Source organism: Bos javanicus, chromosome 11, assembly GCF_032452875.1.
Source record: "Bos javanicus breed banteng chromosome 11, ARS-OSU_banteng_1.0, whole genome shotgun sequence".
NCBI classification, from domain to species: Eukaryota; Metazoa; Chordata; class Mammalia; order Artiodactyla; family Bovidae; genus Bos; species Bos javanicus.
In genome coordinates, this window is record NC_083878.1 from 102,138,540 (window position 1) to 102,162,072 (window position 23,533).

General features: G+C 40.1%; 1 protein-coding gene across 8 annotated transcripts in view; it reads right to left on the reverse strand.

Moving 5' to 3' along the window:
* Window positions 1-23,533, reverse strand: part of SETX (senataxin) — a 91,540-nt gene that overhangs the window by 44,610 nt on the left and 23,397 nt on the right. For all 8 annotated transcript variants that reach the window (XM_061433932.1, XM_061433933.1, XM_061433935.1 and 5 more), the window contains 7 exons: window positions 22,763-22,973; window positions 20,460-20,569; window positions 10,011-10,230; window positions 8,739-8,858; window positions 6,404-6,575; window positions 6,187-6,274; window positions 1,576-5,721 (listed from right to left, as the gene is read on the reverse strand). In XM_061433932.1, the coding sequence (XP_061289916.1) occupies window positions 1,576-5,721; window positions 6,187-6,274; window positions 6,404-6,575; window positions 8,739-8,858; window positions 10,011-10,230; window positions 20,460-20,569; window positions 22,763-22,973 (5,067 nt within the window). The remainder of the gene's footprint in view (window positions 1-1,575; window positions 5,722-6,186; window positions 6,275-6,403; window positions 6,576-8,738; window positions 8,859-10,010; window positions 10,231-20,459; window positions 20,570-22,762; window positions 22,974-23,533) is intronic.

Consider the following 23,533-nt stretch of genomic DNA (forward strand, 5'->3'; position numbering starts at 1 on the left):
AGAGTAATGAAAATAAAAACAAAAATAAGTGGGACCTAGGTTAAACTTAAAAGTTTTGCATAGCAAAGGAAACTATAAACAAAATGAAGAAGCAAACCCTCAGAATGGGAGAAAATAACTGCAAATGAAACAACTGACAAAGGATTAATCTCTAAAATGTACAAGCAGCTCACGCAGCTCAACAGCACAAAAACAACCCCATCAAACAGTGGGAGAAAAGACCTAAACAGACATTTCTCCAAAGAAGACATACAGGTGGCTAATAAACACATGAATATATGCTCGACAATGCTTGTTATTCAGTTCAGTCGCTCAGTCGTGTCTGACTCTTTGCGACCCCATGAATCGCAGCACGCCAGGCCTCCCTGTCCATCACCAACTCCCAGAGTTCACCCAGACTCATGTCCATCGAGTCAGTGATGCCATCCAGCCATCTCATCCTCTGCTTGTTATTAGAGAAATGCAAACCAAAACTACAATGAGCTATCACCTCACACTGATCAGAATGGCTATTATCAAAAAATCCACAAATAATAAATGCTGGAGAGGGTGTGGAGAAAAGTGAACCCTCTTGCACTGTTGGTGGGAACGTAAATTGATATAGCCGCTACAGAAAACAGTATGGAGATTCCTTAAAGAACTAGGAATAAAACTACCACATGACCCAACAATCCCACTACTGGGCATATACCCTGAGGAAACCATAACTGAAAAAGACCCACGTACCCCATGGTTCATTGCAGCACTATTTACAATAGCTAGGACATGGAAGCAACCTAGATGTCCACTGACAGATAAATGAATAAAGAAGTTATGGTACATATACAATGGAATATTACTCAGCCATAAAAAGAAATGCATTTGAGTCAGTTCTAATCAGGTGGATGAACTTGGAGCCTGGAATACAGAGTGAAGTCAGAAAAACAAATACTGAATATTAATGCATACATATGGAATCTAGAAAAATGGTACTGATGAACCTATTGGCAGGGCAGTACTGCAGACACAAACATAAAGAGAGCTGTGGACACACAGTGGGGCTAAGAGAGGGATGGACGAATTGAACTGAGACATATACATTACCATATGTAAAACAGCCAGGGGGAATTTGCTGTATGACTCAGGGAGCTCAATCCAGTGTTCTGTGACACCTAGAGGGGGTGGGATGGGGTGGGTGGTTCAAGAGGGAGGGGACATATGTATACTTATGGCAGATTTATGTTGATGTATGGCAGAAACTAACACAATATTGTAAATTATCCTCCAATTAAAAAAATTTTTTTTTAAACATAATTAAATGCAGATGGGAGACTATCTCCTCTGAGAAGTCTTCCCTTTCTTTTGCACTAAAAAACATTTCCTCCTTTGCCACCCCTGGACTGTGTCCATAAGTTCCAGAAGGGCAGAGATTAGGAAAGTATTGGTATTTCCTCTGTATGACCAGCATCTAGAACAGTGTCTGGCACAACGTCTGTTCAACATGACATTTACAAGTTATATTTTAGCTGTTCTCCTAGCATGGTAAAGAAAGGCAATTTCAAAATCTAGATGTATATGATTAAAATACATACTTACTGTTTCAAAAGTATTCAGGACCATCAAAGGGAAAAACACATTAAAATAATCTCCACAGTCTTGAAACCTGATAGGCACCCGTCTTTCGATGGACTGACACAGACTCGACGGGGGCCCACACTGATCAAAGTTCACAAACATCTCGTATCTCCATTTCAAGACCTCTTTTACAAAAGTATCAGAGATGGACTGTGACGACGTGAGAATGTTTACTGGAGAGGAAGTCAAAAAAGGTCTGCTTTCCCCAAATGGAACTCTCAGAACTTGCCTGTTGGAGTTATTTGGAGTCTGAGCAGGGAAAACATTGCACAGACCTTTCACTTCAGCCACTGGCTTCAGAGACACCGTAAGGGGTGGCTGTGGTCCTTTAAGAACAGACTGTGCCCCACTTGACTTATTTTTCAGAGATGATGGGAGGGCTGCGGTACTTTCCAAAGACTTGGAGAGACCAGCAATCCGTGAAGTACTGCTTGAACTAAAAACCTTGGTCGTGGAAGGTCTCGAACGTTTTGATGCAGACAGAGGCAAGCCAGGTTTACGGAATACATCTTCATCTGTGGCTTTAGTTTTTGAGTGTTTTGAGCAGTACTCACCTGGGTTTTTCAGAGTTTCAACACAATCTTTGTACTTACATTTTGTGCTACTCAAAGATTCCAACTGAGGCTGACTCACACATTCTTCCTCTCCCTGCACTGTATCTTTTCCATGAATGACTTCAATGAGTTTATCATTCTCTCTCTCGATTTGTGAACATAAATCCATGTCTTCAGGGTCACGCTGTGTTAAGAATATATCATCTTCCTCTATGTCACTGCTGAATTGAGGCTCTCCCTCTTTCAAAGTCGCCACCTCTAAATGATGAACTGTTAGGTCACCTCTGTCTAACAGGTCCTCTGAGGTAGGAACAATGACTTCATTTGTTGCTATTCTTCCATTTACTATGACAGGATTACACTGGTTTGCTTTCACGGGTTCTGTTTCAGAAGACTGACATGTTAGTAACTGTTTTCCCTTATTGTTAGCAGTCACCTCGGCTCCTCCATGACTGTAATCTGACTTACTTGATTCTGGCACAGCAGAGCTCTGTGCAGCACGTGGCCCTGCTCGTGTTGTATCTGTACTTCTACAATCAAAACTTTGTCTGTTTTGTTGTGATTTGGATCTCATCTGCCTTTGCAACTGAAGGTCTTGACTCGTCAGCAGTTTCTTATTATTTCTGACAGAGAGAGTCTGAGGAGAAATTAACTTCGTCTTTTTCCGGGTATCCACTACTCCAACAGTTTTGCCATGGTCACGTAGCTGAACTATACACTCTAAAGATCGCTGGGACAATTCAAATGCCCTACGAGGAGCCTTTTTCAGGCCAAGTTTCTCAACCGTTGAAGTTGGTTCGGGACACTGGCGAAATTTCTTTGGCGGCACAATAGCAGGAGTTGTTCTACAACTTATGTAATGGGAGCTTTTACTCTGCCCTTTCTTGGTATCTGAATGGGATTTCTTAGAAGCTTTAACCACTGGAACTTTCCTGACAGGTTTGGAATACATGCGAGGCTTTGGAAGAGACTTCTTTGGGGAAACCACAGTGTTTCTCTGAACACTTGAACTGGGAACTGTAGATCTTGCGTCTACACCTTTAAAATCATTTTTACTCAGATTTCCCTTGTTAAGAATATCAGACTGGTCCTCATTTTTAACAGAAGATGAAGAAGGCCTTAGAGGATCTTCAGCTATAGGTTTTTCATACCGTCTTCTCTTGGGTTTTTTTACTTCAATTTCACAAAATTCCTCAACAGAAGTACTACTACTACGTGGTTTTGTGCGCTCTTCAAAGTTCTCTGCTACTTTTTTAATGACCTCTTCAGGCACATAATCTGTCTCATAACCCAAATCATTTGCACTATCACCCACATGAGTCGAGCATGGATTTTTTTCATTCTCTTGAGCTGAATTCTTGTCTGGTTTCTGATCATGCCAAACTGAAAACACTTCACATGGAGTCTCAAACTCAAAAAACTGAGAATCAGATTCCTCAAACTCCAAAAGGGACACTGGATTTTCTTCCTTTATTAACACCTTCTGTTCCACATTTGTGTTAGCTATTGAAGTATGTTGCTCTGGACATTCTTTCTCAATGCATGCTTTGACCTCTCTCATTTGTTTCTTCAAACCCAGAATTCTTTCCTCATCTTCATCGTCATCGGAATCTGAAATAATAATAACCTGTCCACAGCAGGTTTCCCTGACATTTTGGTTTGCCGTGAAACATCTTTTCTCATCTTTTACTTTTCTTTGTATTTGGGATAAACTTTTTTCAGTTGAATCTGATGGGAACTTAGTAACACTGGCTTGAGCTATTAAAGATAATTTGTGGAGGTCTCTATCTACCTGAGAATCTGTTAAGGTGTCAGGCTGGGGACTGCTGCTAAGGTCCTGTTCTCTTAAATTAGAAGAAAACTGATCAGTGCTCCTACTAATTTTCCTATCTCTCAATTCATGTCCAGTCACAGGCTCTTTAAAGGGAGATGCATTCGTCATGCAGATATTGGTCATTTCTGTGAGTGAGACCAAATCTTTGCTATCAACATGACATTCCTGTATTTGACAACTGTTTTCAGGGGTAGAGAAAAGATCTAACTTTTCTTTCTTTACTTCTTTCTTTTTCAGCAGTAAACAGCTTTGAGATTTTTGTTCTCCATTTTTATCATCCAGAATACCATTAGGGACTAAAGAAGGATTGCATATGTTTCTACCTCCTTTCTGACCTCCTATATCTTTCTTTGAATAGAAACCCTCAATGCTAGATACAGTCAGGTTTTCCTCTAAACTGATACTTCTCCTGCGTTGCTTTTTTATTACATGTGACAACTTAGCACAGACTCCATCTTTATGTGTCTTAGATTTTGCTTTTGAGCTTTTGCCAAGACCATCTTCCTTTAACGAGAAGTCCTCATCGGAGGCAGACACTTTTTCCAGAGAATCCGTGCTAGAAACAGTCAATAAGCGCCTTGATATTATTATTCCTCTGTCAAATACTTTTTCTGGACCATTTCTTAAAGTACCATTCTGTGGGGTACATGAGGAATTCTCTTTTACAGACTTGTATTTCCCTGTACTTATTTTAACTTGATTTTGAACTCTTTCACAGGCAAGGTTTTTACTACTCAGTTTCAAACATGACTCAGCTGAGAGGTGGCCTTCTAGTTTCAAATCTTTTATATAATATGGCTCTTTACTCTCTTCTATGGCATTGTTTGCTTTGCTCAAAATACTCTCTTGCACTTGATATGCATCAGCTTTCATTGGTTCTTTAGAAGATGTTGGGCTGGAATTTTCTAGACAGTGCACATCTTTTTCAGACTTCTTCCCTATTTGTTCACTTTCTTCTTTATAAGATGCAGGAGGCGTCTTACATGCAGGATTCAGATCCACAAAAGTGCTACACTGAGGTACTTTAAATTTTATGTTCCTAATAATTTGCTTTAAACAAGTTTGTAGCTCATGGGTTTCCTGACTAGTCAACTGCCAACCTAAAGATAAATTCCCTCGCAGGAATAAGTTGAGCTTATCCCAGAACCGCTTACAGAGAGTCTGCTGCCCAAGCTGATAGCCTTCTTTCAGGAGACTTCTAATCAGCTGCACACAAGCCAGCTGCACAGAGTTGGAGGGCATTGAATGCAGTGACAGGGATGATATCATTGCTGTGCCTTTGGAACAGTTTCCAGATGACTTCTCAGAACTCCGTGCAAACGCTGTGGTTGGGAGCTTGGCACACTTCACCACAGCCTCCACCCACTGCTGGGAACTAACCCACAGCAAATGTAGACATTTTTTATTTCTATGCAGTTCAATCACGGACACCAAAATCAGAAGGAAAAACTCAGTGACTTTGTCACACACAGCGTCTGTCTGGTTGAGAACATCTTTGACTTCAGAGTACAGATGGTGAATAACCTCCACTATGTAAGCCACACCCAGATCCTTCAGGTCCATGAGGGATTGCACGAAAGGGATGAACCACAGAAATGTGCTGTTATGAACACGCATGTCCTGACCAATGTCTGACTGGAGCACATTAGCTAATGTTTCCATTTCTTCATACATGTTAGGACAATAATCAGGGCAAATGGCTGATCTCCACCCCGAATCCTAAAATGAAAGATACAGACGTTCAGATAAACAAGCACCATTCATGGCTGCTTGACACACAGTTGTAAACAAGAAAATATATGCTCAATTTTCCTGTTTTGGTGCACACATACGGACCGCCAAGAAACTGAAAACAGTTCAATTTTGAGGCTAAAATTTCATGAAAAGGTTAAATTTACAAAACCTCCGTGCGCTGTGAAATTCTTTCCATCAGCTGGTTCTGATTTCCAGTCACATGATTTATCTTCCCCATGCCATAAACATTCCACCCTTCCTAACCATACTTAAAAATTGCAAAGTGTGCCCATTTTTCCCCAGACACTACTGTTCAATCAGAAAAATTTTATGCAACAGTTGATTCAGAATAGCTATATACCATAAAATCAGCACTGCAACTGATCGCTGCACTGTCTATACAATATAAAGGCAATAGAGTATCATCTGAACTCTGAAAATGCTTTATACCTTTTTGGTCTTTTCAGGATTATAATTGTATACAATCTGGCTGCAAGTCACCATATCATCCAAATATGACTCCGGTTCTAACTTGGTCCTTAAAAATATTAAGAATAAACAGAAATTACTGAACTAAAGGGGGAAAAAAAAGAAGAAAAAAATCATGTCAATTAATAGACTTCCTTATGCAGACTGTTTGAAATCCTGACACAGGAACTGAACAAACCTCACAGAGCTGTTCCGTATGTTCTGGATCTCTCTATTGTAGCTCACGTTGTTAATAATGGTTTGAAATGCTTCAATAGGATCAATAAGTTGACCCCAGACCTTAGATCCAAGGCGATCCAGAATCACCATGAAACAGTGTAATGCTGGCCAGAAAGGATCCACACTATTATCTGAAACATAATGGAGTAATTGCCAAATTAAAAAACAATTAGAAAAAAGTACTAAAATATATTGAGAATTAAGCACCCTTTACCTGGATAGCAACAAAACTGAAAGCAAAGCAGGAAGTAATTTAAGCCCTGCCAACCACAGGTCTTAGAAAGCTGGTAAATATTTAAGTAGTGTTTGCATTTTTTTAAAAGCAATACACCTTGGTTAAGAAATTTTTTCACGTGGAACAGAGATAGTCTAGATAGATAAATTCAACTTTCTTACCCTGTTTGCCACACTTTTAAGAATCTTTCCTACTCTGCTTCTTCCAGACCTTTATATTCTCATCCTTCAATAAATAGCAGAAGTGAGGAAGGGAGAAGTAAGAAAAACTTGGTATCTCCAGATCTAAACAAAGTCCGTGATACAAGAAATCCTGAATTGTGTGTGTCATCTGGCTGGTGCACGAGACTGAATCCCTGAGGCACTGGACAAGCAGAGATGCACTCTTTTCATCCACCCCTGTCTCAATGTGGCCTTGTTATTTCCATTCCATCCAACCGGCAGGAATGCCCACTACTCCCATCCTCTGGCATCCAGTCGTTTCTTACTTCTCTATGTGCAGTGGCAAAACACTGACCCACTCATAAACCTTAAACTGTTCCTCACTGTTTTCTAAGGAAAATCAAAGTTCTCACTCAAGCACTTGTAAGATCTTACTCTATTCTTCTCAGATTTATTTTTTCATAGTAAAATAAAGATACACTATCTATAGCAAAAAAAAAAAAAAAAGAATCACTGGCTTTTCCCAAGTAAGAACTAGAACAGCTTCACTATTAGTACCACCAATCAAAAAAAAAAAGTTTCCTATCCTTCCTTATATTTCAGCTCAAATACCTCCCCTTGGAGTAAACACTCTCAGTCATTTGACCTTCCACAGTACTCTTTGGAGTAAGTGGTCTCACTCACACAATCTCTGACAACCCAAGAACTTTCTGCTTTATTTCCTTCAGGGATCTTAGACTCTACTTAAAAAAAAAAAAAATCATAGTCATTTGTGTAGAACCTCTCATATATTTTTTTTATCCTACACTGCAGCTATCTTTTGTCTAGCAAACTCTCAAATACGAAGTCATCAGTAAGGTAAAGACAATTACAGAAAGTTTCATAAAGAGGTGACTCATTCTGAAGCATGTTAGGGGAGCTGGATTAACAGAGAAAACAGAAATGCACGTGCAAAGCACTGGGAAAGAAATGAACAAATTACTTAGTAAATTCTGGTAAGTGAATTTAGTAATAACCTTGATCAGAAATAATCTCACAAGAAAACACATGTGATCAAAGAAACAGTAACAGTTACGTATTTCTTTTAAACTTCTCCACAAAAGAATTTGTATCTATACCGAAGTTGCCTAAAGAGAAGTGAAAGTGGGTAAAAAATTGTATTTTCACAGGATTTGGCGTGCTTGGTCTTTGATGATTCATTCCTTCATAAAAAAGGTTAAGATTAGAAACACTAGTACAGACTCTCACTGATAAGCCTGAAAAAACCATGATAAAACCAAGCTGGCCTCTACTAACAAATACAATTTTAGACCCTATTTATTAGGCTATCTGAGCAGCACTGTCCAAGGGAACTTTTTGTGATGATAGAAATGGCTCACTGTCTGCTCAGTTTAATATGGTAGCAGCCAGGCACATGTGGCCACTGAGCTCTTGAAGTTATAGCTAATGGGACTGAAAACCTCAATTTTTAAGTTTCATTAGTATAAATTTAAACAATCACATTTGGCTGCCAGTCATTGTGTTGGACAGTGTAACTATAAAACTGAAGTGAAATGAAAAACCAAGCAAAAGTGAGTTAGTGGGACAGCAGAAGCTTTCTGCATAAATTTACTATCACATTATTAGAGATTCATCTCCTTTAGGTTCTAGTCTAGTCTTCATTCTACTACTGATTGAGTACTGCAACGTGAGAAAGTAAGTTAACACCTCTGGGCTTCAGTCTCTTATGAAAATAAGGTTAAATTCTAAAGATCCTTTCCAATTTAACATTCTGAATCTGTGACAAAAACCATAAAGTGTTCATTTTCTTCCTCCATATCATACATCCAAATTCTTAGTGACTCTAGTAATTTTAAAGTGCACCACCATCACAAAATTCAGCAAATAAAGTTTATTACCATTTGATTGCCTCTCCATGGTGTGAAGTATTGACTGCATAAAATCATTCTGTTTATCTGAGCCCAACAACAGTGAATCCATGGCTTGCTCTTCAAGAATGGTCAGCAGCATACAGATACCTGTAAGACCACATATAGTTTGGCTGACCTGATTACATTAACACTGTTCTAAAGTCTTTTCTGGTTTAGTTGGCAGAATAATAACATGGCAGTAAGATGAAGCAAAACATAATCCAGTGCCTCAGACACTAAAGTCTGAGACATTCACATACAACTGCTCCCAAGAACAGAACTTTAGACTGATGCCAAGTCACTTCAGTCACATCCGACTCTGTGCGACCCCACAGATGGCAGCCCACCAGACTCCCCCATCCCTGGGATTCTCCAGGCAAGAACACTGGAGTGGGCTGCCATGTCCTTCTCCAATGCATGAAAGTGAAAAGTGAAAGTGAAGTCACTCAGTCATGTCCGACTCTTAGCGACCCCATGGATTGCAGCCTAACAGGCTCCTCCATCCATGGGATTTTCCAAGCAAGAGTACTGGAGTGGGGTGCCATTGCCTTCTCCGACTTTAGACTGAATAAAAGGGAAAATACTATGAACTTTGTTAAAAAGCAATTTCCAAAATGACTACACACAATTTAATCTCATATAATTGAAGATCCCTTAAGTTTTAAGATCATCATATTTCAAGTACCCATCACTGCCAAATATACACATGACTAAGACTCTAAATCAATGAATAGGACTGAACTATTTTAAGTTCAATATAGAATTTGTTGAAAACCAAAGTTAATCTCTTTCTGCCAGGAAATATTTTACAGATAGGAAAAGAAGTATTAAACCTCCTTTTTTCAATAGATCAAATTCTATTAAAGTCAGCTGTTATGCTAATATTTTGTTACATCTAATAATGCCTTAAATAAAAGATCTACTTGCCATACTTCAAAAGATACTTGTTACACAGATGATTTCTATGATAAAAAGTATTTAAAAAGAGATGTTGTAATGGTCAATTTAATGACAGGACAAGAACTGGAAACTATGAAATCTATTATTTAGCAATTCTGATCAGATTACCAAATGAGATGACTTTTGCTGGATAATCGTTAAGAACTACTGGATCATGTTGATGTATGGCAAAAACTAACACAATATAAAGCAATTATCTGCCAAATAAAAAATAAATAAAAGTGCCAGATTATTGTAGGCTTTAAAAAAAAAACACTACTACAAAATACTAATTGTTATTTGTATAGCAACAATACTCACCTAACCAATAGTTTTTGTAGTTGGCAGTATCATACATGTGTGAAGGCAGAAGAACCAGTTTACCCTTCTCAAGGACAGAAGAAGTATAAATGTCTGGGTTTTCTAAAAGTCCCAACTCAATAACTTTAAAAAGGCAAGTCAAAACCTCCTGTAAGTCATAGTAATCATCTCTATCCACTTTCCCCAAGTTTCTTGCAGTCAGGATAGCCCAACGCCGAACCTAAAAGCACAACACATTCATTACTTCATTCAGTGAACAACTGTCTATATACAGCAAGAATCTGTTTAAAATAGGAATTCTCTGCTGCTGCTGCTAAGTCATTTCAGTCATGTCCGACTCTGTGCAACCCCACAGATGGCAGCCCACCAGGCTCCCCGGTCCCTGGGATTCTCCAGGCAAGAATGCTGGAGTGGGTTGCCATTTCCTTCTCCAATGCATCAAAGTGAGAAGTTAAAGTGAAGTCACTCAGTTGTATCCGACTCTTAGCGACCCCATGGACTGCAGCCCACCAGGCTCCGCCGTCCAGGGGATTTTCCAGGCAAGAGTACTGGAGTGGGGTGCCATTGCCTTCTGCGAGGAATTCTCTACAGGTTTTAAAAGACACAAGATATACCAACTATATGTCAAAATCTTAAAAAAATCACCATGCTGTACACCTTAAAACTGTACAGTGCTGTATGTCCATTATATCTCTATAAAACTGGAGGAAGAAAAAACCATCATACAGAATAAAGTACTTCAAGCAAAAACATGATTTTCAAAGACATTTTAAACCAAAAGGTGATGACTGAAAAAAAAACACAAGACACTAATTATAATCAAATTCTGAACAACACACAGGGGTTAGAGCACCGGCTTTCTACACCGTTGAATATACCAATATAATTCGAATATAACTTAGTCACCAGCCCTTCCATATCCAAGATTCTGCATCATGGATTCAACTAACCTCGGCATATTACTAAACTGTTATTGCGGAGAAGGCAATGGCACTCCACTCCAGTACTCTTGCCTGGAGAATCCCAGGGACGGGGGACCCTGTTGGGCTGCCGTCTCTGGGGTCGCACAGAGTCGGACACGACTGAAGTGACTTAGCAGCAGCAGCAGCAAACTGTTATTTCTGAGTCACTCAGTCATGTTCAACCCTTTTGTGACCCCATGGATTGTAGCCTGCCAGGCTCCTCTGTCCATGGGATTTCCTAGGCAAGAATACTGAAGTGGGTTGCCATTTCCTCCTCCAGGGATCTTCTGGTCCCAAAGATCAAACCCATGCCTCCTGCTTGGCAGGTCTTTACTAATGAGCCACCTGGGAAGTCCATGCATTAAAAACAATGTGCATGTAAGTGAATTCAGAGTTCAAACACATGTTGTTCAAGGGTCAAATTGTAATGCAATGTGTGAACTGTATTTAATCCTGATTTGAACAAACTCCAGTAAAGCATGTAGGATAACCATTTCCATTCACTTAAACACTAACTAGAAACATGATATTAAGTAACTATTATTGGTATGTTGATATATTTTTTAAAACCCTTACCTTTTAGAGACACATACTAACATTTTATGGATTAAATGCTCTGATTATCTACTTCTGTATGTTTATAATGTTCCGTATTATAAAGTTTAAAAAAGGAAAGAAACAATGCAAAGAGAACAAATCAAAGGTCACCTCTACATGGCAATATAGCATAGGAAAGTGATTTTAAAATTCTTCTGAGATACAAATTTAGTGACCATAACCAACCTTAAAAACTAAATAAAACAGTCTGCATCCTTCATTGTAAAATTATTTTGTGAAATGTTGATATGTTTATGCATATGTGAAATGTCACATACGCATATACATGTGTTAACTCCATGAAATACATTTTTATCAATACTTATCGCCCATGCAAAAGAAATGCAAAAAAGCAAAATGGCTGTCTGGGGAGGCCTTACAAATAGCTGTGAAAAGAAGAGAAGCAAACAGCAAAGGAGAAAAGGAAAGATATAAGCATCTGAATGCAGAGTTCCAAAGAATAGCAAGAAGAGATAAGAAAGGCTTCCTCAGAGATCAATGCAAAGAAATAGAGGAAAACAACAGAATGGGAAAGACTAGAGATCTCTTCAAGAGAATTAGAGATACCAAGGAAACATTTCATGCAAAGATGGGCTCGATAAAGGACAGAAATGCTATAGACCTAACAGAAGCAGAAGATATTATGAAGAGGTAGCAGGAATACACAGAAGAACTGTACAAAAAAGATCTTCATGACCCAGATAATCACGATGGTGTGATCACTCACCTAGAGCCAGACATCCTAGAATGTGAAGTCAAGTGGGCCTTAGAAAGCATCACTACAAAGCTAGTGGAGGTGATGGAATTCCAAATGAGCTATTTCAAATCCTGAAAGATGATGCTGTGAAAGTGCTATACTCAATATCCCAGCAAATTTGGAAAACTCAGCAATGGCCACAGGACTGGAAAAGGTCAGTTTTCATTCCAATCCCAAAGAAAGGTAATGCCAAAGAATGCTCAAACTACCGCACAATTGCACTCTCACACGCTAGTAAAGTAATGCTCAAAATTCTCCAAGCCAGACTTCAGGAGTACGTGAACCGTGAACTTCCAGATGTTCAAGCTGGTTTTAGAAAAGGCAGAGGAACCAGACATCAAATTGCCAACATCCGCTGGATCATCGAAAAAGCAAGAGAGTTTCAGAAAACATCTATTTCTGCTTTACTGACTATGCCAAAGCCTTTGACTGTGTGGATCACAATAAACTGTGGAAAATTCTTCAAGAGATGGCAATACCAGACCACCTGACCTGCCTCTTGAGAAACCTACATGCAGGTCAGGAAGCAACAGTTAGAACTGGACATGGAACAACAGACTGGTTCCAAATAGGAAAAGGAGTACATCAAGGCTGTGTATTGTCACCCTGCTTATTTAACTTACATGCAGAGTACATCATGAGAAATGCTGGGCTGGAAGAAGCACAAGCTGGAATCAAGATTGCCAGGAGAAATATCAATAACCTCAGATATGCAGATGACATCACCCTATGGCAGAAAGGGAAGAGGAACTAAAGAGCCTCTTGATGAAAGTGAAAGAGGAGAGTGAAAAAGTTGGCTTAAAGCTCAACATTCAGAAAACGAAGATCATGGCATCTGGTCCCATCACTTCATGGAAAATAGATGGGGCAACAGTGGCAACAATGTCAGATTTTATCTTTTTGGGCTCCAAAATCACTGCAGATGGTGGCTGCAGCCAAGAAATTAAAAGACAGTTACTCCTTGGAAGGAAACTTATGACCAACGTAGACAGCATATTCAAAAGCAGAGACATTACTTTGCCAACAAAGGTCTGTCTAATCAAGGCTATGGTTTTTCCAGTGGTCATGTATGGATGTGAGACTTGAACTGTGAAGAAAGCTGAGTACCGAAGAATTGATGCTTTTGAACTGTGGTGTTGGAGAAGATTCTTGAGAGTCCCTTGGACTGCAAGGAAATCCAACCAGTCCATTCTAAAGGAGATCAGCCCTGGGATTTATTTGGAAGGAATGATGCTAAGGCTGAAACTCCAGTACTTGAGCCATCTCATGTGAAGAGCCGACTCATTGGAAAAGACTCTGATGCTGGGAGGGATTTGGGGGCAGGAGGAGAAGGGGATATCCGACAGGATGAGATGGCTGGATGGCATCACTGACTCGATGGACGTGAGTCTGAGTGAACTCCGGGAGTTAGTGATGGACACAGAGGCCTGGCGTGCTGTGATTCATGGGGTCGCAAAGAGTCAGACATGACTGAGCGACTGAACTGAACTGACTAGACAGACCTTTGTTGGCCAAGTAGTATCTTCTGCTTTTCAATATGCTATCTAGGTTGGTCATAACTTTCCTTCCAAGGAGTAAGCATCTTTTAATTTCATGGCTGCAATCACCATCTGCAGTGATTTTGGACCAGAGCAGCCAAAAAAGCACAAGGCTGAGGAAATGTTCCAAATCAAAGGAGATTAATGCACCATGCTGTTGTTCAGTCACTAAGTAATGTCCAACTCTGCAACCCCATGGACTGCAGCATGTCAGGTTTCCCTGTCCTTCACTATCTTGCAGAGTTTGCACAAACTCATGTCTACTGACTCAATGATGCTATCCAACCATCTCATTCTCTGTTGCCCTCTTCTCCTGCCCTCAATCTTTTGCAGCATCAGGGTCTTTTCCAATGAGTCAGTCGGCTCTTCGTATCAGGTGGCCAAAGTAGTGAAGCTTCAGTTTCAGCATCACTCCTTCCAATGAATATTTAGGGCTGATTTCCTGTAGGACTGACTGGTTTGATCTCTTTGCTGTCCAAGGGACTCTCAAGAGTCTTCTCCAGCACAATTCGAAAGCAGCAACTCTTCTGTGCTCAGCCTTTATGGTCCAACTCTCACATCCGTATGACACTGGAAAAATATAGCTTTGATTGTACGGACTTTTGTCAGCAAAGTGATGTCTCTGCTTCTTAAAACATTATCTAGGATTGTTATAGCTTTTCTTGCAAGGGGTAAGTGTCTTTTAATTTGATGGCTGCAGTCACCATCCACAGTCATTTTAGAGTCTAAGAAACTGAAATCTGTCACTGTTTCCACATTTTCCTCCATCTAATTGCCATGAAGTGATGAGACCAGGTGCCATGATCTTAGTTTTCTGAATGCTGAGTTTTGAGCCAGCTTTTGCACTCTCCTCTTTCATCAAGAGGCTCTTAGTGCCTCTTTGCTTTCTGCCACTAGATCGGTATCATCTGCACATCTGAGGCTATTGATATTTCTTCAGGAAACCTTAATTCCAGTTTCTGATTCATCCAGCTCAGCATTTTGCATGAGGTACTCTGAATATAAGTTAGATAAGCAGAGTGATAATATCAGCCTTGATGTACTCCTTTCCCAATTTTGAACCAGTCTGTTGTTTCATGTCCAGTTCTACTGCTGTTTCTTGACTTGCATACAGGTTTCTCACAAGACAATTAAGGTGGTCTAGTATTCCCATCCGTTTTAAGAATTTTCCAGTTTGTTCTGATCCACACAAAGGCTTTAGTGTAGTCAATGAAGCAGTAGTATATGTTTTGAGTTGGCAATTTGACCTCTGGTTTCTGCCTTTTCTAAACCAGATTGTTCATCTACCTGGAAGTTCTCAAGTTCACATACTGCTGAAGCCTAACTTGAAGCATTTTGAGCTTTACCATGCTAACATATGAAATAAGCTCAATTGTACAGTAGTTTGAACATTCTTTGGCATTGCCCTTCTTTGGCACTGCAATGAACAAATGACCTTTCCCAGTTCTGTGGCTACTGCTGAGTTTTCCAAATTTGCTGACGTATTCAGTACAGCACTTTTACAGAATCATCTTTTACAATTTTAAATAGTTCAGCTGGAATTCCATCACCTTCACTAGCTTTGTTTATAGTGATGCCTCCTAAGGCCCACTTGATTTCATACTCCAGGATGTCTAGCTCTAAGTGAGTGATCACACCATCGTGGTTATCTGGTTCATTAAGACCTTTTTGTATAGTTCTTCTGTATATTCTTGCCACCTCTTCTTAATCTCTTCTGCTTCTGTTAGGTCCTTGCTGTTTTTGTCCTTTATTGTGCCCATCCTTGCATCAAATTTTCCCTTGGTATCTCCAATTTTCTTGAAGATCTCTAGTCTTTCCCATTCTATTGTTTTTCTCTATTTCCTTGCACTTTTCACTTAAGACTTTATCTCCTGAATGTTCTCTGAAACTCTGCATTCAGCTGGGTTTATCCTTCCTTTTCTCCTTTGCCTTTCACTTCTTTTCTCAGCTATTTGTAAAGGCCTCCCTGAAAAACCACTTTGCCTTCTTGCATTTTTCTTTAGGATGGTTTTAGTCACTACTTCCTACACAATGTTACAAACCTTCTTCCATACTTTTTCAGTCTACCAGATCTAATCCCTTGAATCTATTCATCACCTCTACTGTATCATCATAACCACTATATCTGAATGGCCAAGTGGTTTCCCCTACTTTCTTCAATTTAAGCCTGAGTTTTGGAATAAGGAGTCATGATCTAAGCCACAGTAACTCCAGGTCTTGTTTTTGCTGATTGTAAAGAGCTTCTCCATCTTCGGCAGCAAGGAATATATATCAGTTCAGTTCAGTCGCTCAGTCGTGTCCGACTTTGTGACCACATGCACCACAGGACGCCAGGCCTCCCTGTCCATCACCAACTCCTGGAGTCCACCCAAACCCATGTTCATTGTGTTAGTAATGCCATCCAACCATCTCATTCTGTCATCCCCTTCTCCTCCTGCTCTCAAACTTTACCCAGCATCAGGGTCTTTTCAAATGAGTCAGCTCTCCGTATGAGGTGGCCAAAGTACTGGAGTTTCAGCTTCAAAATCAGTCCCTCCAATGAACACCCAGGACTGATCTCCTTTAGGATGGACTGGTTGGATCTCCTTGCAGTCCAAGGGACTCTCAAGAGTCTTCTCCAACACCACAGTTCAAAAGCATCAATTCCTCAGTGCTCAGCTTTCTTTATACTCCAACTCTCACATCCATATATGACTACTAGGAAAACCATAGCCTTGACTAGATGGATCTTTGTTGGCAAAATAATGCTCTGTTTTTGAATATGCTGTCTAGGTTGGTCATAACTTTCCTTCCAAGTAGCAAGCGTCTTTTAATTTCATGACTGCAATCACCATCTGCAGTGATTTTGGAGCCCCCCAAAGTAAAGTCTGACACTGTTTCCCCATCTATTTGCCATGAAGTGATGGGACCAGATGCCATGATCTTCGTTTTCTGAATGTTGAACTTTAAGCCAACTTTTTCACTCTCCTCTTTCACTTTCATCAAGAGGCTCTTTAGTTCTTCTTCACTTTCTGCCATAAGGTTGGTGTCATCTACATATCGGAGGTTAATGATATTTCTCCCGGCAATCTTGATTCTAGCTTGTGCTTCCTCCAGCCCAGCGTTTCTCATGATGTACTCTGCATAGAAGTTACATAAGCAGGGTGACAATATACAGCCTTCATGTACTTCTTTTCCTATTTGGAACCAGTCTGTTGTTCCATGTCCAGTTCTAACTGTTGCTTCCTGACCTGCATGTACGTTTCTCAAGGTCAGGTGGTCTGGTATTCCTATCTCTTTCAGAATTTTCCTTGTGATCCACACAGTCAAAGGCTTTGGCATAGTTAATAAAGCAGAAATAGATGTTTTTCTGGAACTCTCTTGCTTTTTCGATGATCCAGTAGATGTTGGCAATTTGATGTCTGGTTCCTCTGCCTTTTCTAAAACCAGCTTGAACATCTGGAAGTTCACAGTTCATGTATTGCTGAAGCCTGGTTTGAAGAATTTTGAGCATTACTTTACTAGTGTGTGAGATGAGTGCAACTGTGCGGTAGTTGGAGCATTCTTTGGCATTACCTTTCTTTGGGATTGGAATGAAAACTGAGCTTTTCCAGTCCTGTGGCCACTGTTGAATTTTCCAAATTTGCTGACATGTTTATAATCAATATGATTTTGGTAGTGACCATCTGGTGATGCCCACGTGTAGAGTAGTTTCTTGTGATGTTAAAAGATGCTGTTTGCTATGACCAGTGTGTTCTCTTGGCCAAACTCTAGCCTTTGCCCTGCTTCATTTTGTACTCCAAGACCAAACTTGCCTGTTACTCCAGGTATTTCGTGACTTCCTACTTTTCCATTCTAGTCCCCTATGATGAAAAGGTTATCTTTTTTGGGTGTTAGTTCTAGAAGGTCTTATAGGAACTTCTAGGACAAAGGAGAAGCTGCAAGGATATGGTAGGAGGGCTGCAGACACATTAAAATCAAATCCCAATCTCACCAGGTGGCAACCCACAAACCGGAGAACAATTAATACCAAAGAAGTTCTCTCACTGCTGCAAAGGTTCTAGGCCCCACGTCAGACATCCCAACCTTGGCATTCGGCAAGGACTTGGGGGAAACAGAACTCTTGAAGAGCACAAGAAAAACGCTGTGTGTACCAGGACCCAGGGGAAAGGAGCAGTGACCCCCACAAGAGATTGAGCCAGACCTGCCTTGCATGTCTGAGGGTCTCCAGTGAAGGCATGGGTTGGCAGAGGCAGGGGCACTGGGAGCAGCAGACCTGGGAGGCACACCTTGGCCTAAATCCTCTTGGAGGCAGAATGCCAATAGCCCTGCCATAGAGCCCATAGCCTCACTATAGAGCCTACAGACTCCATGATTGGATTGCCTCAGGGCAAGCAATTAACAGGGAGGGAGCACAGCCCCACCCATCAGCAGACAATTGGATTAAAGATTTACTCTGCATGGTCCCACCCCTCAGAGCAGTTTTCCCCATAGCCAGTCCAGCCAATCCCTCCCAACAGGAAGCTTGCACAAACCTCTTATCCTCTTCCATCAGAGGGCAGACAGAAGAAACAAGAATTACAATTCATCAGATTCCAGAATGAAAAGCCACAATCACAGAAAGCTAACCAAAATAATCTCAGAGTATGGCGGAAAATTCTACTAAGTACAATGGATTACCTGACACAACTGGAAAATAGACCTTACTGTATCAACATTAAATTCACTGTTCACTGAAGTTTATAATATTATAATAATTATTCTTATGAAATATACAATAAAGTCTTAAAAGGCAAACAGTCATGATATATGCAACCTACTCTCAAATAGTTCAGAGAACAAAAAAGTTTTGTAGTTAACTGAAAGCAAAAGATAGCGCAAAGAGAGTAAAATGTTAATACCTGGTGAATATGGATAAAGAGTATACAGACTGTTTGCTACCTTTTTTACTCCTGAGAATTTTCTGTATTTTAAATTATTTCCAAATAAAATTAAAAAAAAATAAAGGCATAAGGACTCTGGAGTCAGGTTGCGTGTTAGTCGTTCAGTCGTGTTCAACTCCTTGCATCCCCATGGACAGCAGCCCACCAGACTCCTCTGTCTCTGGAATTCTCCAAGCAAGAATACTGGGGTGGGTTGCCATTCCCTTCTCCAGGGGATCTTCCCCAACCAGGGATCAAACCCAAGTCTCCCACATTGCAGGCAGATTTTTTACCAGCTGAGCCACCAGGGAATCCCAGTAGGTGAGGGGCTTGCCCAAAGTCCCACAGTTGGCGAATGATCCACCCAGAATGCACACCTGGGTCTATGACCGCCCAACCTGAGGCCTCTCCCACAGGCTACTTTATGGAGTCAGGTTGCCTGTACACAAATCCCAGTCACCACAAACTAGAATGTATAACCGTGGATAAGTCTCCTGACTCAGTTTCCTCACCTCTAAAATAAGCCTATAGTGAAGAATCCAGTCACTCCTGGCCCTGCAGACTCAGTCCCGAAGCCTGCAATGGCAGAACCAGGTCCTGGTTGTTCAGCTGGACCAGCTTCCTCTACTGGTTTGCAGCTTTAAGAAAGCCAGTCCTAGACAGCCGCTGGTGGTACTTTCTGTCAATCTTCTTTCACAGGAAGGAAGGCCCCATCTCATTTAAGCAGAGCCCTTGACTCTGGGTCTACCCTAGCATCGAGTACACTTGTAATTCCTGTTATCCTGCACAAACTCAATCCCCTGCTACCTACTGCCAGCCAGGACTACAAGTTTCCACCACTCATCACTTTGTGCTTGTGCTCCCTTACTGGTTCAAAGGAATTGAACTGTGTGATTTTACAGCTTTTCAAATTCATCTGTTTTTGAATTTTTTTTCTATCATTGTTAGGGTTTGGCACAGAAGAGACTGAAATTCATCACCATTTTTCTTGAAACACCATTAACATGTTCTTTCTTTGCCACTTAAAGGCTCTTTACTGGCCCTCCATCAGCAGAGCTGCCCTGCACAACTTTTAACACTGTAACTCAAGAGGCCAATGTGCACAGACCCACAGCACATGCTGCCTCATCACATGTGATAAATCTGCAAACCCCAGCCATCAGCTCAACGTCAGGTTCCAAAACTCTGGAGTTGCTCTCTGCTTCTGTTTTACCTACTGCTCTGATTCTTACTGTCCTCCTTCTGTTCCTCCTTCTGTCCAGCACCTAGGAACTAATCTTCTTGTCCTCCCCATACCTCATCACCTTTTAAAAACCTCGTTCACTAACAAAATAATCTTAAATGTTTTAAGCGGTATTTCCATGTGCTTGGAGTAGGGCAGGCTGGCAAGAAAAGCAACAGAGAACAGTCCTTCATTAGCTCAGGTCAACATATTAAAAGAAGTCTGAATCATTCCCTTGGCTTTTAAATTGGAGCATCACCTGTCAGAAGGATTCCTTACTCTCTTAAATCTCTTCTTCTTTGACCCCCCACCCCCACTAAAGCACTCTCTCCTTAACTGCAGTAATTTTACAACAAAAGAATAATTTTGGCAAATATTTTACACAAAGTACACACCAAAACTTCTATTATAGTTAGTCATCTATTGGTACAAAAGAAGATATCCTCTTCTACTGCCTGTCACTGACACTTACCATTTCATTGGGATGAACCAAAAATAAATAGATCCCTGGATGTTTGTCAAAAACTTGAAAGGAGCAATTAGCTTGTTCCATCCGGCAAAGTGCTTCAACACATAATTCATCTAAACAGAAAAAATAAAGCAGTAAATGTAAGACAAAATTTATCAACTTAACAAGATTCCCTAAATCTGGCTTCTTCGGTTACCCTCTAAGTAAATGAAGTTTCTCATTTTTCTTTTTTTTAAACTGAGGCAAAAAATGGTGTAAATGTAGGAACAGTATTCAATCTTCTGAAAGACTGTGGTATATATACGGTAGTCATCATGTAATTCATAATATATTCCTATGAATGACTGACTTTATTAGTACAAACATCTTCTTTCACACAGGGCATAATTATCTCCAGAGGGCATCTTCTTGGAAGTAGGGTTATAGTCCAATTCCATTAGCATTCTACATGTTGACCCCACATGGACTTCATTTTGTATCAGAGTGGTATCAACTTTATCCACAAATGGCTATTTTGTCCTACTCTCAGTTACCAAGTACCCCATTTCCTCCAGTGGTTGAAATACTATCATCATCAAACACTAAATTCCCCAAATATACTTGGTTTCTTCTCGACTCCCTATACTGTTCCCATCAGTCTATCTGTGCCAGCACTATCCTAACCCCACTGCTTTATGGAAATTTCTTCATTACTTCCAGAAGTTTACTGAACAGACTTACACATGCATCCTATCAGATGAGTCAACTCATCAAGCCTCAAAAGAATATCACAGTGACAGTGGTTAGCTTTGGGGAAGAGGAATAATGACTGGAAAAGTAGGAGAACAATTCCTGGGGTGTTGATGTTTTTTTTTGTTTCTTGACCTGGATGCCAGCTACACAAGTGTATTTATGAAAAACTAATAAGCTTATATACTTTTCTAGATATGGTACTGTTTAATAAATGCTTGAAAAGTGGCTTATTAAAGAGTTTAAAAATCTATTTTGAATTTATTTAGAAATAAATGATTTCTCTAGTAAATCTTTACATCTACTTTTCAGTATACTGAAATAGAATAGAGAAATAAGTTAAATAACATGACAAGACAGCAATAAAAATATCTAGTGAGTGCATTATTCTACAGGGTAAACCTCTTGGTCTCAGCAAAAGTTACAGCAAATGAAAAAAAATACGTGTGCGTGTATGTAAGAGTAAACGATTCTGGATTAAAAGACGTAAGAAACATGAACTAAATGCAACCAATGCAAAGTCCTTGACTGCACTCTAATTTAAATAAACCTGCCAAAAAAATTCTGCAACTACTGGAAAAATCTGAACATGGCCTAGATACAGTAGTAGGTACCTAAAGGTACTGTTGTTTTGTTAGATTTGACAGATCAGAAAAATATCTTCAAGAGATTTGTATTAAGAAATGCAAATACAAAGGACCAAAACCTAGGCAGTTATAATATGCTATGTCAGAGTAATTACTAAAAACTACTATAGACCAGTGGTTCTGAATCTGGCAATTTTGCCTCTCTCTGGCCCCACCCCTCAACTCCCACGGGACATTTGGCACTATCTAGAGACATTTTTCGGAGAAGGCAATGGCACCCCACTCCAGTACTCTTGCCTGGAAAATCCCATGGACGGAGGAGCCTGGTAGACTGCAGTCCATGGAGTCGCTAGGAGTTGGACACGACTGTATAACTTTCAAGTAGACAAACTGAGCGACTTCACTTTCACTTTTCACTTTCATGCATTGGAGAAGGAAATGGCAACCCACTCCAGTGTTCTTGCCTGGAGAATCCCATGGACGGAGGAACCTGGTAGGCTACAGTCCATGGGGTCGCAAAGAGTCAGACATGACTGAGAGGCATTTACTTTTACTTTAGAGACATTTTTGGTGGTCACAACCAGGGCAGAAGGGAGAGAAAGCCACTACTGACATCTAGTGGAGAGAGGTCAGGGATGTTCCTGTAACATCCTACAGGCCCACCCACCAAGAATTATCCAGTTCAAAATGTCAACAGTGCCAGGTCTGAGAAACCCTGCTATAAGCAGATTCCAAGAATGAAAATTAACTGAATGAACAGATGAATAAATGGACAGATAAAGCAAGTAGAGTTACATGTTAGCAAGTGCAGAATCATCTATGTGGTATATATATGGTATTCACTGTGTAATTCACTTTACTATGTTTGGAAAAAATACCAAGTACCCTAATTATACATTTAAGGAACAGATTTTTCAGTATAGATAACCAAAATTCTTACGATTCTTAAAATAAAACTGATACAACTGTGAAAACACCCAAGATACTCACTGACATGCTCATGTAAAAGCAGATATGGATATTTCAGTATTTCAAGAAGAGGAACTCGAAGCTTATTTTCAAAGTCTTGGCCAGTGAAATCGAACAGCTGTGCCTCTCCGTTGTTGTCTACTATATATAACTCATCATCATCTCCAATTTCTGCCTTCATGGATCTTTCAAAGTGATTTATGAGACGTAAGGTTTCTAATTCCCATAAAACCTACAGGAAAAGAAAAATGAACCATGTGCTCTGTATCTTATTATCAACAAAATATACTGCATGCAGTGATCCTTCTAGAAAGCTTTTTCCTGAGTATAAAAATTCAGAAGTTTAAAGAAGTACTAACACCACATATTAGATTTATTTAAAGAAACCAGTCACTAAACATGGCTTTGCAACTTTTATGTGGCTTTTACGATACAGGAACATGAGCACACAGAGTATGAGATGTTTAAAACATTGCTTTTGTGGAGTTTTGCTATAAATACATCAATATCTCTGTCAACTACACTCTGTTGGAAAGGAGAAGGTGGAGCTTCTTTGTTAAGGCACAAGCTGGGCCTTTTGTGACTCCCCTTTCATGTTCCAGCCAGAGGTAACTACCTCGAAACATCAGTTTTAGCATTAAGACACTACTTAGGTTAATAGCTAGAGAATTCTGTACATGTCAAAGTTTTCTCAGTAGGTTCGTAAGCATCCCCTCTCCTCTTCGTGGTATTATACGTATCTCTATGGTCTGTGTTTCATTTTCCATCAGATATATGTAATAAACTAAATAT